At 33.4% G+C, this 14,697-nt stretch overlaps 1 protein-coding gene across 1 annotated transcript in view; it reads left to right on the top strand.

The window, feature by feature from the left end:
- Window positions 1–14,697, top strand: part of oca2 (oculocutaneous albinism II) — a 151,012-nt gene extending 136,315 nt beyond the window's left edge. The window contains 2 exon segments of the mRNA XM_062038403.1: window positions 3,388–3,481; window positions 11,030–14,697. Of these exon segments, the coding sequence (XP_061894387.1) occupies window positions 3,388–3,481; window positions 11,030–11,117 (182 nt within the window). The 3' untranslated portion in view covers window positions 11,118–14,697.

Here is a 14,697-nt window from a genome sequence, read left to right as displayed (position 1 = left end):
ATTTTAAACATACTTCGACATCACAACATTCACTTCTTCCAACAATAACAACACTACTAATTACAACAGACTTCATGAGAGACGGCCACTGTTTTGGAACAAATGATGATCCAGAAACGTATATTTTTGAGCCTGAATACAAAAAGGATGATCTACAAGTTTTAGACGCGGTTTGATAAGCAGACCCAGCATGTAGCAGTATTGCTAAATGCTAAACAAGAAATACCAACTACCAACATAAAAAAACAATCACTTGCTGTTCAACGTCTGCTCTCACTGGGATGTCAATGGATGGGATGTTTATAACTTCCCGTTTAAATGAAGAATTAACTACCAACATAATAAAACAATCACTTGCTGTACAATGTCTGCTCTCACTGGGATGCCGACGGATGGGATGTTATATCTGCCAGATGTACACTACCGTTCAAAAGTTTGGGGTCACATTGAAATGTCCTTATTTTTGAAGGAAAAGCACTGTACTTTTCAATGAAGATAACTTTAAACTAGTCTTAACTTTAAAGAAATACACTCTATACATTGCTAATGTGGTAAATGACTATTCTAGCTGCAAATGTCTGGTTTTTGGTGCAATATCTACATAGGTGTATAGAGGCCCATTTCCAGCAACTATCACTCCAGTGTTCTAATGGTACAATGTGTTTGCTCATTGGCTCAGAAGGCTAATTGATGATTAGAAAACCCTTGTGCAATCATGTTCACACATCTGAAAACAGTTTAGCTCGTTACAGAAGCTACAAAACTGACCTTCCTTTGAGCAGATTGAGTTTCTGGAGCATCACATTTGTGGGGTCAATTAAACGCTCAAAATGGCCAGAAAAAGAGAACTTTCATCTGAAACTCGACAGTCTATTCTTGTTCTTAGAAATGAAGGCTATTCCACAAAATTGTTTGGGTGACCTAAAACATTTGAACGGTAGTGTATATCTTCCCATTTACATGAAGAATTATTCATAATCCTCACGTAGCAAAGATGACCAACTTCTCGGTTCATGACCACAACCTTCTACTGTCCAGATGAGAGGCAAGATTGATGATTTAGAATGAACTTTTACCAACTCGGAGGCGATGCAGCAGCTCAGTATGGCGATACTGTAGCTGCATAACTTGGACTTAGACAAACTTTATTGATCCACAAGGGAAATTGTTCCTACCGTCAAGCATGGTGGTGGTAGTATTAAGCTCTGGGCCTGTTTTGCTGCCAATGGAACTGGTGCTTTACAGAGAGTAAATGGGACAATGAAAAAAGAGGATTAACTCCAAATTCTTCAGGACAAGCTAAAATCATCAGCCCGGAGGTTGGATCTTGGGTGCAGTTGGGTGTTCCACCAGGACAAACGTCAAAAGTGGCAAAGGAATGGCTAAATCGGGCTAGAATGAAGGTTTTAGAATGGCCTTCCCAAAGTCCTGACTTAAACGTGTGGACAATGCTGAAGAAACAAGTCCATGTCTGAAAACCAACACATTTAGCTGAACTGCAGCAATTTTGTCAAGAGGAGTGGTCAAACATTCAAGCAGAAGCTTGTGGATGGCTACCAAAAGTGCCTTATTGCAGTGAAACTTGCCAAGGGACATGTAAGCAAATATTAACATTGCTGTATGTATACTTTTGATCCAGCACATTTGGTCACATTTTCAGTAGACCCATAATAAATTCATAAAAGAACTAAACTTCATGAATGTTTTTTGTGACCAACAAGTATGTGCTCCAATCACTCTATCACAAAAAAATTAAGAGTTGTAGAAATGATTGGAAACTCAAGACAGCCATGACAATATGTTCTTTACAACTTTTGATTGCGACTGTATGTGATTTTGTCTTAAAGCCCTACTGAAATGATTTTTTTTTATTTAAACGGGAATAGCAGATCCATTCTATGTGTCATACTTGATCATTTCGCGATATTGCCATATTTTTGCTGAAAGGATTTAGTAGAAAACGACGACGATAAAGTTTGCAACTTTTGGTCGCTGATAAAAAAAGCCTTGCCTGTACCGGAAGTAGCGTGACGTCACAGGTTGAAAGGCTCCTCACATTTCCCCATTGTTTACACCAGCAGCGAGAGCGATTCGGACCGAGAAAGCGACGATTACCCCATTAATTTGAGCGAGGATGAAAGATTTGTGGATGAGGAACGTGAGAGTGAAGGACTAGAGTGCAGTGCAGGACATATCTTTTTTCGCTCTGACCGTAACTTAGGTACAAGCTGGCTCATTGGATTCCACACTTTCTCCTTTTTCTATTGTGGATCACGGATTTGTATTTTAAACCACCTCGGATACTATATCCTCTTGAAAATTAGAGTCGAGAACGCGAAATGGACATTCACAGTGACTTTTGTCTCCACGACAATACATCGGTGAAGCACTTTAGCTACGGAGCTAACGTGATAGCATCGGGCTTAACTGCAAATAGAAACAAAATAAATAAACCCCTGACTGGAAGGATAGACAGAAAATCAACAATACTATTAAACCATGGACATGTAAATACACGGTTAATGCTTTCCAGCCTGGCGAAGCTTAACAATGCTGTTGCTAACCACGCCATTGAAGCTAACTTAGCTACGGGACCTCAAAGAGCTATGCTAAAAACATTATCTATCCACCTACGCCAACCAGCCCTCATCTGCTCATCAACACCCGTGCTCACCTGTGTTCCAGCGATCGACGGAAGGACGAAGGACTTCACCCGATCATCTATGCGGTCGGCGGCTAGCGCCGGATAGCGCGTCTGCTATCCAAGTCAAAGTCCTCCTGGTTGTGTTGCTGCAGCCAGCCGCTAATACACCGATCCCACCTACAACTTTCTTCTTTGCAGTCTTCATTGTTCATTAAACAAATTGCAAAAGATTCACCAACACAGATGTCCAGAATACTGTGGAATTTAGAGATGAAAACAGAGCTTTTTGTATTGGATACAATGGTGTCCGAATACTTCCGTTTCAACCATTGACGTCACGCACATACGTCATCATACATAGGCGTTTTCAACCGGAAGTTTAGCGGGAAATTTAAAATGTCACTTTATAAGTTAACCCGGCCGTATTGGCATGTGTTGCAATGTTAAGATTTCATCATTGATATATAAACTATCAGACTGCGTGGTCGCTAGTAGTGGCTTTCAGTAGGCCTTTAATTAAGGATTGTGAATGACAGAAAAAAATCCAAAAGAAAAAAAGTGCAGTTCTCTTTCAAAAAGTGAGATTTTTTCATTTAATAAAATGATAAAAAAAAACTGTAACAAAGTGTCAAACACTTCAATGTTGAACTTTTGGAAACTTCAGTTTTCCATCACCTGTGTGCACACAGTATATTTATTTCCTAGTACTTGTAGAAATCCTTGTCTGTGTTGTTTCTGTGCAGGAAACGGCACACTAATTGGCGCGTCTGCCAACGTGGTGTGTGCGGGCATCGCCGAGCAGCACGGCTACGGCTTCTCCTTCATGGAGTTCTTCAAGTGAGTGCCTTCTTGTCCACCGCCAACATTCAAACTGTCACAAGTACACTAAGGAGGTGCGCTGTAGTGCGGCCGCCTGCAGGCTTGCTTGCATGTTAATTCCCCGCATATGTTCCCATACAGTCATCCCATTAATATGCATGCACTAGCCCCGGAACATTGAGAAACACGCCAAATGCCCGCGTTTCTCCACTTCATCAAAAAGTACACCATGCGCTCTCGTCGTGCGCAAGTCTGCAGGACTTAAGTGCGCTTGATTGGCTTCATTTGAAACTAGCCACTGCTTTAATGGTTGCAGGCTGCACTCAAAGTACTGGAGTTGTCCTTCAGACCACAGCAAGTACGAGGCGCACAGAAGTGCAGACTTGGAGGCAACGGTGACGCGTTCCAGAACAGCAATTTTTTGGTGGAAATGAGAACGTTAAAGATGGCCTGGGCTTTTAAATAGACTAAGTTTCTACAGGCTTTTTTTTCGGACTAAATTGTAGGGGAAAAATATATTTTTACATACTGTATATTATATGCATAAGCCACAGATATATATACGTTGTGAAATTAATTATTTACACAGAAATATTTGGTTTATTTACATATTTAAATGTTTTCCAAACGGTGTTTAGTTTATTAAGGACCCCCATTAGTCTACACTACAGTCCAGGCAAAAAACATCACACAATCACAAAACAAAAGATTACAATGCAGTACAACATGATCAAATAATAAAATATTGTAATACAAAAATAGCAACAACAAAGAACCAAAAAAAACAAAAAAACAATAACTTCGACTTTACATAATAATGTTCATACCAAAGATAAAAAGAGCGATATATATATATATATGTATATATATATATATATATATATATATATATATATATATATATATATATATATATATATATATATATTTTTTTTTTTTTTGTAAAAATAAAACAAAGAACCAATGGCCTAAAATATACACAATAGTGTACCAAAGACAAACAATAAGTGACGAAAAAGTACCATCCATCCATTTTCTACTGCTTGTCCCATAATCAATAAAATAGTCAATAATCATCTGTAAAACGGCAGTAAAACGGCTGATCAAACAAAACAGAAGTCATCGTCATGGACCCTTTAGGCAAGGCAGGGCAAGGCAACTTTATTTATATAGCATTTTTAAATTGGACCAAAGTGCTTTACAGGTTAAAAAGCATAGAGCAAAAAACAAACAAAGAACATAAACAATGCATAAGCTAAACAAGATAGTGCAAAATAAATACTGTGAAAGGGTTCGGATAAAAAGTAAAATTGCAAGATAAAAATAATGAAATAATAAAAGTGCGACAAAGCTAGCTCTCCAATCAGTTAAACAGACTCAATAACTCCACGGTGACATTTTGTGTCACTGTGAATCTGAAACAATACAAAAATAATGTGGTAAGTTAATAACACTAACACAGACACTTGCGAACTTGTTAGCATATTAGCTAATGCTAACGATTCTAGCGTCATTTCCAAATATGCATGAAAACACTCCTACAGTCCACACACATGGGACGTTTGGTAAATAAGAATTGTTTTAGATATATTGTAAAACTTACAAACGTTGAATGAAGAATCCGTACAAGTAGAAACGCTATGGACTGCACTACCCGTAAATGGAAGGACAATGCGGCACCTGCAGTGAATGAACTCGTCCAAAAGATGGCGCCGTAGCACAAACAATAAAAGATATTGTGAGTGTGTTTGCCTTTTTTTTTTTTTTTTTAACATTTTATTACAGCGGTCAGCGAAAGACAAATCCATAAATTAGCCTCATCGTTTTTTTAGGCCGGAGGGTTCAAAGTGTAGGAAAAAAGTAGCGGCTTATAAAATCACACAATTTCTTCTATTTTACTAAAGTCATTTCCAAAAGGTAAACAAGAAAAGCGGTAGAAAATGGATGGATGTTAAAAAACAATGCTGTGCTACAGGCCAGCGATTCTTCACTTACAGGGCCGTTGTAATACACTTTTCCACCACTTGTGGCAGTAATGACAATGTCAAACAAACAGAAGAAGTCTGCAGCTAAAGTCATAGAGAAGTTTGTTAAACACAAAAACTATGACTAAAGTGGTGAAGCTGCATTTGTATTATCATTTTATTGACAGCTTAGTGAAGAAACACATTCATTAATCATTTAATGCATTTCTTTTAGCACAACATAATTGTATGTAAATACATTTTTCACCATTTATTAATGAACCCCTTCTTATATTTGATTTGTACTTATTTTTCTAATCAGCCTGCGCTATGACTAATAATATTATAAATAATCTTAGTGATGCTTTCATATCATTTGACAAGGTTGTAAACTACAAGTAGGTTGACTATAATTATGGAATATGATTAAAATCAAGAGTAAGATGACTAATTTGAGTGGGTCCCGGGTAGTGGAAAAGTGAAGCCCCTAAGTCAAAACGGTTAAGAACCCCTGCTATGAGCTACTAGGAACTAGCAGCTACACAACAGCTAAGCACACAACAGCCCACAAGCTACAAATAATATAGAATAGAAAAATGATGATGATGATGGTTATGAATAATGAGTGATGATGATGTTTATGAATAATGAGTAGTTCCCTGCAGGCACTGACCTTCTTCCAGTGTGCCCTTGAGCAAGAACACATGTGTGACCATGTGTCACTGATTTATATTAGAAGATAATTTATTTATAGAAGGTCAGTGATTCACATTAGAATACTTTGATTTGTATTAGAAGATAACACATTTCAATACTTTGATGATTTGTATTAGAAGAGAAATATTAGAATAGGATAGTTGACTCTTTCACGTTTAGTAGTCAGCTAAAAGTCGAAGCTCTTGCTGCTGAGTTATTATTTATTATTATTATTATTATTATTATCCATAAAGTTAATACGTTCAAATGTTGGGAGTTGATCCTGACATTTGCCTCACACCTCTTTTAATGTGAGTCACTGTAAGTTATAATAACAATAACTGTAATAACCTCCATGTTAGTGCTGACAACTTAGGGCAAAGTCTCCATTTTTTCTCTCAGGTTTCTATAATCTTGTCAAAATACTTGAGGGTAGTCAGTGTACATCAAACACAGCAAACATTGTGTAACTATTTGTCAACATAAACATTATTGTGTTTATTATTATTATTTGTCAACATTATTGGTCGACACAAACATTGTGTAAATATATGTCAACACAAACATTAGTGTGTAAATATGTCAACACAAACATATAAATGTTTGTCAACACAAACATTGTCTAAATATGTCAACACAAACATTATTTTGTAAATGTCAACACAAACATATTTGTCAACATAAACATTTTGTGTTAATACATGTCAACACAAACATTGTGTAAATATGTCAACATAAATATTATTCTGTAAATATATGTCAACAGAAACATTATTGTGTAAATATACGACAACACAAACATTATTGTGTAAATATGTCCACACAAACATCATTGTGTAAATTTAACACAAACATCGTTGTGTAAATATGACAACACAAACACTATTTTGTAAATATGTCCACACAAACACTATTGTGTAAATATATGACAACATAAACATTTTGTGTTAAAACATGTCAACATAATCATTGTGTAAATATATGTCAACACAAACATTATTTTGTAAACAGATGTCAACACAATCATTGTGTAAATATATTTCAACACAAACATTGTGTAAATATTTGTCAACACAAACATTATTGTGTTAATATATGTCAACACAAACATTATTGTGTAAATATATTTCAAGATAAACATTGTGTAAATATATATGTCAACACAAACATTATTGTGTAAATATGTCAACACAAACATTATTGTGTAAATACATGTCAACACAAACATTGTTGTGTTAATATTTGTCAACACAAACATTATTTGTAAATATATGTCAACACAATCGTTGTGTAAATATATGTCAACATAAACATTGTGTAAATATATGTCAACAAAAACATTATTGTGATAATATATGTCAACACAAACATTATTGTGTAAATATATGTCAACACAAACATTATTGTGTAAATATATGTCAACATAAACATTATTGTGTAAATATATGTCAACAAAAACATTATTGTGTATATATGTCAACACAAACGTTATTGTGTAAATATATGTCAACACAAACATTATTGTGTATATATGTCAACACAAACGTTATTGTGTAAATATATGTCAATACAAACATTGTGATAATATATGTCAACACAAACATTATTGTGTAAATATATGTCAACACAAACATTGTGTAAATATATGTCAACAGAAACATTATTGTGTAAATATATGTCAACACACACATTATTGTGTAAATATGTCAACATAAACATTATTGTGTAAATATGTCAACACAAACATTTTGTAAATACTGTATATGTCAACACAAACATTGTGACACTTTGTATCACAATGTTTGCTGTATTGGATACACAAACGTATGTTTGTATATTATGTCTACACAAACGTTATTGTGTAAATATTTGTCAACATAAACATTATTGTGTAAATATATGTCAACACAAACATTGTGTAAATATATGTCAACACAAATATTGTGTAAGTATATCAACACACACAGTATTGTGTAAATATGTCAACGCAAACATTATTGTGTAAATATGGCAACACAAACATTATTGTGTAAATATATGACAACACAAACATTATTGTGTAAATATGTCAACACAAACATAATTGTGTAAATTTAACACAAACATCGTTGTGTAAATATGACAACACAAACATTATTTTGTAAATATGTCCACACAAACATTATTGTGTAAATATATGACAACATAAACATTTTGTGTTAATACATGTCAACACAAACATTGTGTAAATATATGTCAACATAAATATTATTCTGTAAATATATGTCAACAGAAACATTATTGTGTAAATATATGTCAACACACACATTATTGTGTAAATATGTCAACATAAACATTATTGTGTAAATATGTCAACACAAACATTTTGTAAATACTGTATATGTCAACACAAACATTGTATAAATGTTTGTCAACACAAACATTATTGTGTAAATATTTGTCAACATAAACATTATTGTGTAAATATATGTCAACACAAACATTGTGTAAATATATGTCAACACAAACATTGTGACACTTTGTATCACAATGTTTGCTGTATTGGATACACAAACGTATGTTTGTATATTATGTCTACACAAACATTATTGTGTAAATATTTGTCAACATAAACATTGTGTGAATATATGTCAACACACATATTGTGTAAGTATATGTCAACACAAATATTGTGTAAGTATATCAACACACACATTATTGTGTAAATATATGTCAACGCAAACATTATTGTGTAAATATGGCAACACAAACATTATTGTGTAAATATATGTCAACACAAACATTGTGTAAATATATGTCAACACAAACATTGTGACACTTTGTATCACAATTTTTGCTGTATTGCATACACAAACGTATGTTTGTATATTATGTCTACACAAACATTATTGTGTAAATATTTGTCAACATAAACATTATTGTGTAAATATATGTCAACACAAACATTGTGTAAATATATGTCAACACAAATATTGTGTAAGTATATCAACACACACAGTATTGTGTAAATATATGTCAACGCAAACATTATTGTGTAAATATGGCAACACAAACATTATTGTGTAAATATACGACAACACAAACATTATTGTGTAAATATGTCAACACAAACATCATTGTGTAAATTTAACACAAACATCGTTGTGTAAATATGGCAACACAAACATTATTTTGTAAATATGTCCACACAAACATTATTGTGTAAATATATGACAACATAAACATTTTGTGTTAATACATGTCAACACAAACATTGTGTAAATATATGTCAACATAAATATTATTCTGTAAATATATGTCAACAGAAAAATTATTGTGTAAATATATGTCAACACACACATTATTGTGTAAATATGTCAACATAAACATTATTGTGTAAATATGTCAACACAAACATTTTGTAAATGCTGTATATGTCAACACAAACATTGTATAAATGTTTGTCAACACAAACATTATTGTGTAAATATTTGTCAACATAAACATTATTGTGTAAATATATGTCAACACAAACATTGTGTAAATATATGTCAACACAAACATTGTGACACTTTGTATCACAATGTTTGCTGTATTGGATACACAAATGTATGTTTGTATATTATGTCTACACAAACATTATTGTGTAAATATTTGTCAACATAAACATTGTGTAAATATATGTCAACACAAATATTGTGTAAGTATATGTCAACACAAATATTGTGTAAGTATATCAACACACACATTATTGTGTAAATATATGTCAACGCAAACATTATTGTGTAAATATGTCAACACAAACATTATTGTGTAAATATATGTCAACACAAACATTGTGTAAATATATGTCAACACAAACATTGTGACACTTTGTATCACAATTTTTGCTGTATTGGATACACAAACGTATGTTTGTATATTATGTCTACACAAACATTATTGTGTAAATATTTGTCAACATAAACATTATTGTGTAAATATATGTCAACACAAACATTGTGTAAATATATGTCAACACAAATATTGTGTAAGTATATCAACACACAGTATTGTGTAAATATATGTCAACGCAAACATTATTGTGTACATATGGCAACACAAACATTATTGTGTAAATATACGACAACACAGTCATTATTGTGTAAATATGTCAACACAAACATCATTGTGTAAATATAACACAAACATCATCGTGTAAATATGACAACACAAACATTATTTTGTAAATATGACAACAAAAACATTATTTTGTAAATATGTCCACACAAACATTATTGTGTAAATATATGACAACACAAACATTATTGTGTAAATATGTCAACACAAACATCATTGTGTAAATATAACACAAACATCATTGTGTAAATATGACAACGCAAACATTATTTTGTAAATATGTCAACACAAACATTATTGTGTAAATATATGACAACATAAACATTTTGTGTTAATACATGTCAACACAAACATCGTGTAAGTATGTCAACACAAACAGTGCAGTGCAGTTACTACTTGCATTAATAGTGTACTGTTCAGGGTGTACTTGTACTGTGTGTATCGTGTACTGTATTGTGTACTTGTACTGTGTGTACTTGTACAGCGTGTACTTGTACAGTGTGTACCGTGTACTTGTACAGTGTACTTGTACTGTGTGTATTGTGTACTGTAGGGTGTATTGTGTACTTGTACAGAGTGTACTTGTACTGTGTGTATTTGTACAGAGTGTACTGTACTTGTACAGTGTGTACTGTGTACTTGTACTGTGTATATTTGTACAGAGTGTACTTGTACAGTGTATACTGTGTACTTGTACAGTGTGTATTGTGTACTTGTACAGTGTGTATTGTGTAGTGTGTGTATTGTGAAGTGTGTGTGTATTGTGTAGTGTGATGTACTGACGGTAGTTTCCTCCCTGGACTGCCAGGTTGGGTTTCCCCATGATGGTGACCACCTGCATGATGGCCATGTGTTACCTGCTGGCCACTCACATAGGACTGGGATGGAACATGTGATCACTGGGATGGAACATGTGATCACTGGGATGGAACATGTGATCACTGGGATGGAACATGTGATCACTGGGATGGAACATGTGATCACTGGGATGGAACATGTGATCACTGGGATGGATGGAACATGTGATCAACAACAACTACTTTATCATCGCTGAAAGACACAAACAGAACTTTTCCAGTGTTGGCCAGAAAGTCCAAGTGAAGAAACTCTGCTGCTCCGGTAGAAACCTCCTTCATCTTCATGGTGAGAGCACTCGTGCACAGCACTCGTGCACACACACCAGGCCACTTTTTGCTGCACTGAGAACTCTGACACACGCAGGCCCCGCCCACTTTTGGCCGGTTCCAGGCCCTGTCATTGGTTCTTTTGCGTCACGTGACGGTAGAAAGCCTTATTAGTGAAGAATATCTTAGATTAACACTTGTCAGTGAAGCTGGCAGGGAGCGTCAACAAAGTGACACACACACACACACGCACGCACGCACGCACGCACGCACGCACGCACGCACGCACGCACGCACGCACGCACGCACGCACGCATTCTTGTATTTGTCACCTTCTTGAGACCTGTGAAAAATGCCTCCCTCTTCAGGACCAACCTTTCTAGATACGTAAAGATTTGTATCTACAACATGAATAATATATACATACTATGCAAATATAAAAAAGCTTGTTGTGAAAAATGACTTGGAATTTCACAAGAAAAAGGTCACAATTTCACAAGAAAAACGTAGAATTTTAGCGGTGTTATAATAAAAGTCGTAATTGTACTCAACGCAAGTCAAAATTTTACGAGGAAAACTGAACATTTGTGCAATAATATGATAAAAGTTGGAATTTTACTGAACAGTTTTACAAGAAAAGCTTAACATTTTGGCAATTTTATGAAGAGTCCTAATTTTACTCAACAAAAGTCACAATTTTATAAGAAAACTTAAACATTTTGGCAATATTATAATAATAATCGGAATTTTACAAAAAATGTCACTATTTTACAACAAAAAAGTTGGCAATATTGTGATAAGTCGTAATTTTACTCAACGCAAGACAAAATTTTACAAGAAAAACTGAACATTTGTGCAATATTATGATAAAAGTTGGAATTTTACTAAATAACAGTTTTACAAGAAAAGCTTAAAATTTTGGCAATTTTATGAAAAGAGTCGTCATTTTACTCGACAAAAGTCACAATTTATAAGAAAAATTAAAAATGTTGGCAATATTATAATAATAATTGGAATTTTACTTGGCAAAATTATGACCAAAGTCATCATTTTGCGCAAAAAATGTCACTATTTTACGAGAACAACAAAAAAGTTGGCAATATTGTGATAAAAGTCGTAATTTTACTCAACGCAAGACAAAATTTTACAAGGAAAACTGAATATTTGTGCAATATTATGATAAAAGTTGGAATTTTACTAAATAACAGTTTTACAAGAAAATATTAAAATTTTGGCAATTTTATGAAAAGAGTCGTAATTTTACTCAACAAAAGTCACAATTTTATAAGAAAACTTAAGCATTTTGACAATATTATAATAATAATCGGTATTTTACAAAAAAATGTCACTATTTTACAAGAACAACAAAAAAGTTGGCAATATTGTGATAAAAGTCGTGATTTTACTCAACGCAAGTCAAAATTTTACAAAGAAAACTGAACATTTGTGCAATATTATGATAAAAGTTGGAATTTTACTCAATAACAGTCGCACTTTTACAAGAAAAGCTTAACATTTTGGCAATTTTATGAAAAGAGTCGTCATTTTACTCGACAAAAGTCACAATTTATAAGAAAACTTAAAATTTTTGGCAATATTATAATAATAATTGGAATTTTACTTGGGAAAATTATGACCAAAGTCATCATTTTGCGCAAAAAATTTCACTATTTTACAAGAACAACAAAAAAGTTGGCAATATTGTGATAAAAGTCGTAATTTTACTCAACGCAAGTCAAAATTTTACAAGAAAAACTGAACATTTGTGCAATATTATGATAAAAGTTGGAATTTTACTAAATAACAGTTTTACAAGAAAAGATAAAATTTTTGGCAGTTTTATGAAAAGAGTCGTAATTTTACTCAACAAAAGTCACAATTTTATAAGAAAACTTAAGCATTTTGGCAATATTATAATAATAATCGGTATTTTACAAAAAAATGTCACTATTTTACAAGAACAACAAAAAAGTTGGCAATATTGTGATAAAAGTCGTGATTTTACTCAACGCAAGTCAAAATTTTACAAGGAAAACTGAACATTTGTGCAATATTATGATAAAAGTTGGAATTTTACTCAATAACAATCGCACTTTTACAAGAAAAGCTTAACATTTTGGCAATTTTATGAAAATAGTCGTCATTTTAGTCGACAAAAGTCACAATTTATAAGAAAACTTAAAAATGTTGGCAATATTACAATAATAATTGGAATTTTACTTGGGAAAATTATGACCAAAGTCCTCATTTTGCGCAAAAAATATCACTATTTTACAAGAACAACAAAAAAGTTGGCAATATTGTGACAAAAGTCGTAATTTTACTCAATGCAAGTCAAAATTTCAGAAAAACTGAAAATTTGTGCAATATTATGATAAAATTTGGAATTTTACTCAATAACAGTCGCACATTTATAAGAAAAGCTTAAAATTCTGGCAATTTTATGAGAAGTCCTAATTTTACTCGACAAAAGTCACAATTTATAAGAAAACTTAAAAATGTTGGCAATATTATAATAATAATTTGAATTTTACTTGGCAAAATGATGACCAAAGTCATCATTTTGCACAACTATTTTACAACAACAAAAAGTTGGCAATATTGTGATAAAAGTCGGAATTTTAAATGACAAATGTCACCAGTTTGCATTAAAAAAGTAATAATTTTACAAGAAAATGTTGCAATATTACAGAAACAGAAAGAATATGAGAAATTGTTCCCAATTTTATAAGACATTTTATTTTTTGTTTGTAATTGGTTTTTAATCTTCATTACTTACTTGAAGTTATGACAGTATGTCCCTATATACGCCCTGTGATGAGGTGGCGACTTGTCCAGGGTGTACCCCGCCTTCCGCCCCATTGTAGCTGAGATAGGCTCCAGCGCCCCCCGCGACCCCGAAGGGAATAAGCGGTAGAAAATGGATGGATGGATGGATGGGTCCCTATATACATATATATATATTTTTTTTTAATAAAATGTGGCCAAAGGGGGCGCATTGCACCTGTTATTTCATATGTTGACCAGAAGAGGAGCACTTTCAAAAGCGACACACAGTCAATTTGAAAAATCCCTCCTTTTTGGGACCACCCTCATTTTGATAGATGTCACCAGCAGGGGCGCTAATGAGACATTCTCTATTAGATGCAATGTTATTAGGACCATGACTTATGTCATCACTTGTTCACACCTCCTCATATGGAAGATACTTTTCCTTCTTCATGTCTCAAGAAGGGTAGAGATACGAGAACACACACACACACACACACACACACACACACACACACACACACACACACACACACACACACACACACACACACACACACACACACACACACACACACACACA

The sequence above is a fragment of the Entelurus aequoreus genome, linkage group LG27, assembly GCF_033978785.1.
Source record: "Entelurus aequoreus isolate RoL-2023_Sb linkage group LG27, RoL_Eaeq_v1.1, whole genome shotgun sequence".
Classification (NCBI taxonomy): Eukaryota; Metazoa; Chordata; class Actinopteri; order Syngnathiformes; family Syngnathidae; genus Entelurus; species Entelurus aequoreus.
Note: the sequence above shows the minus strand (reverse complement) of the source record. Positions and strands in the feature narration are given on the sequence as shown.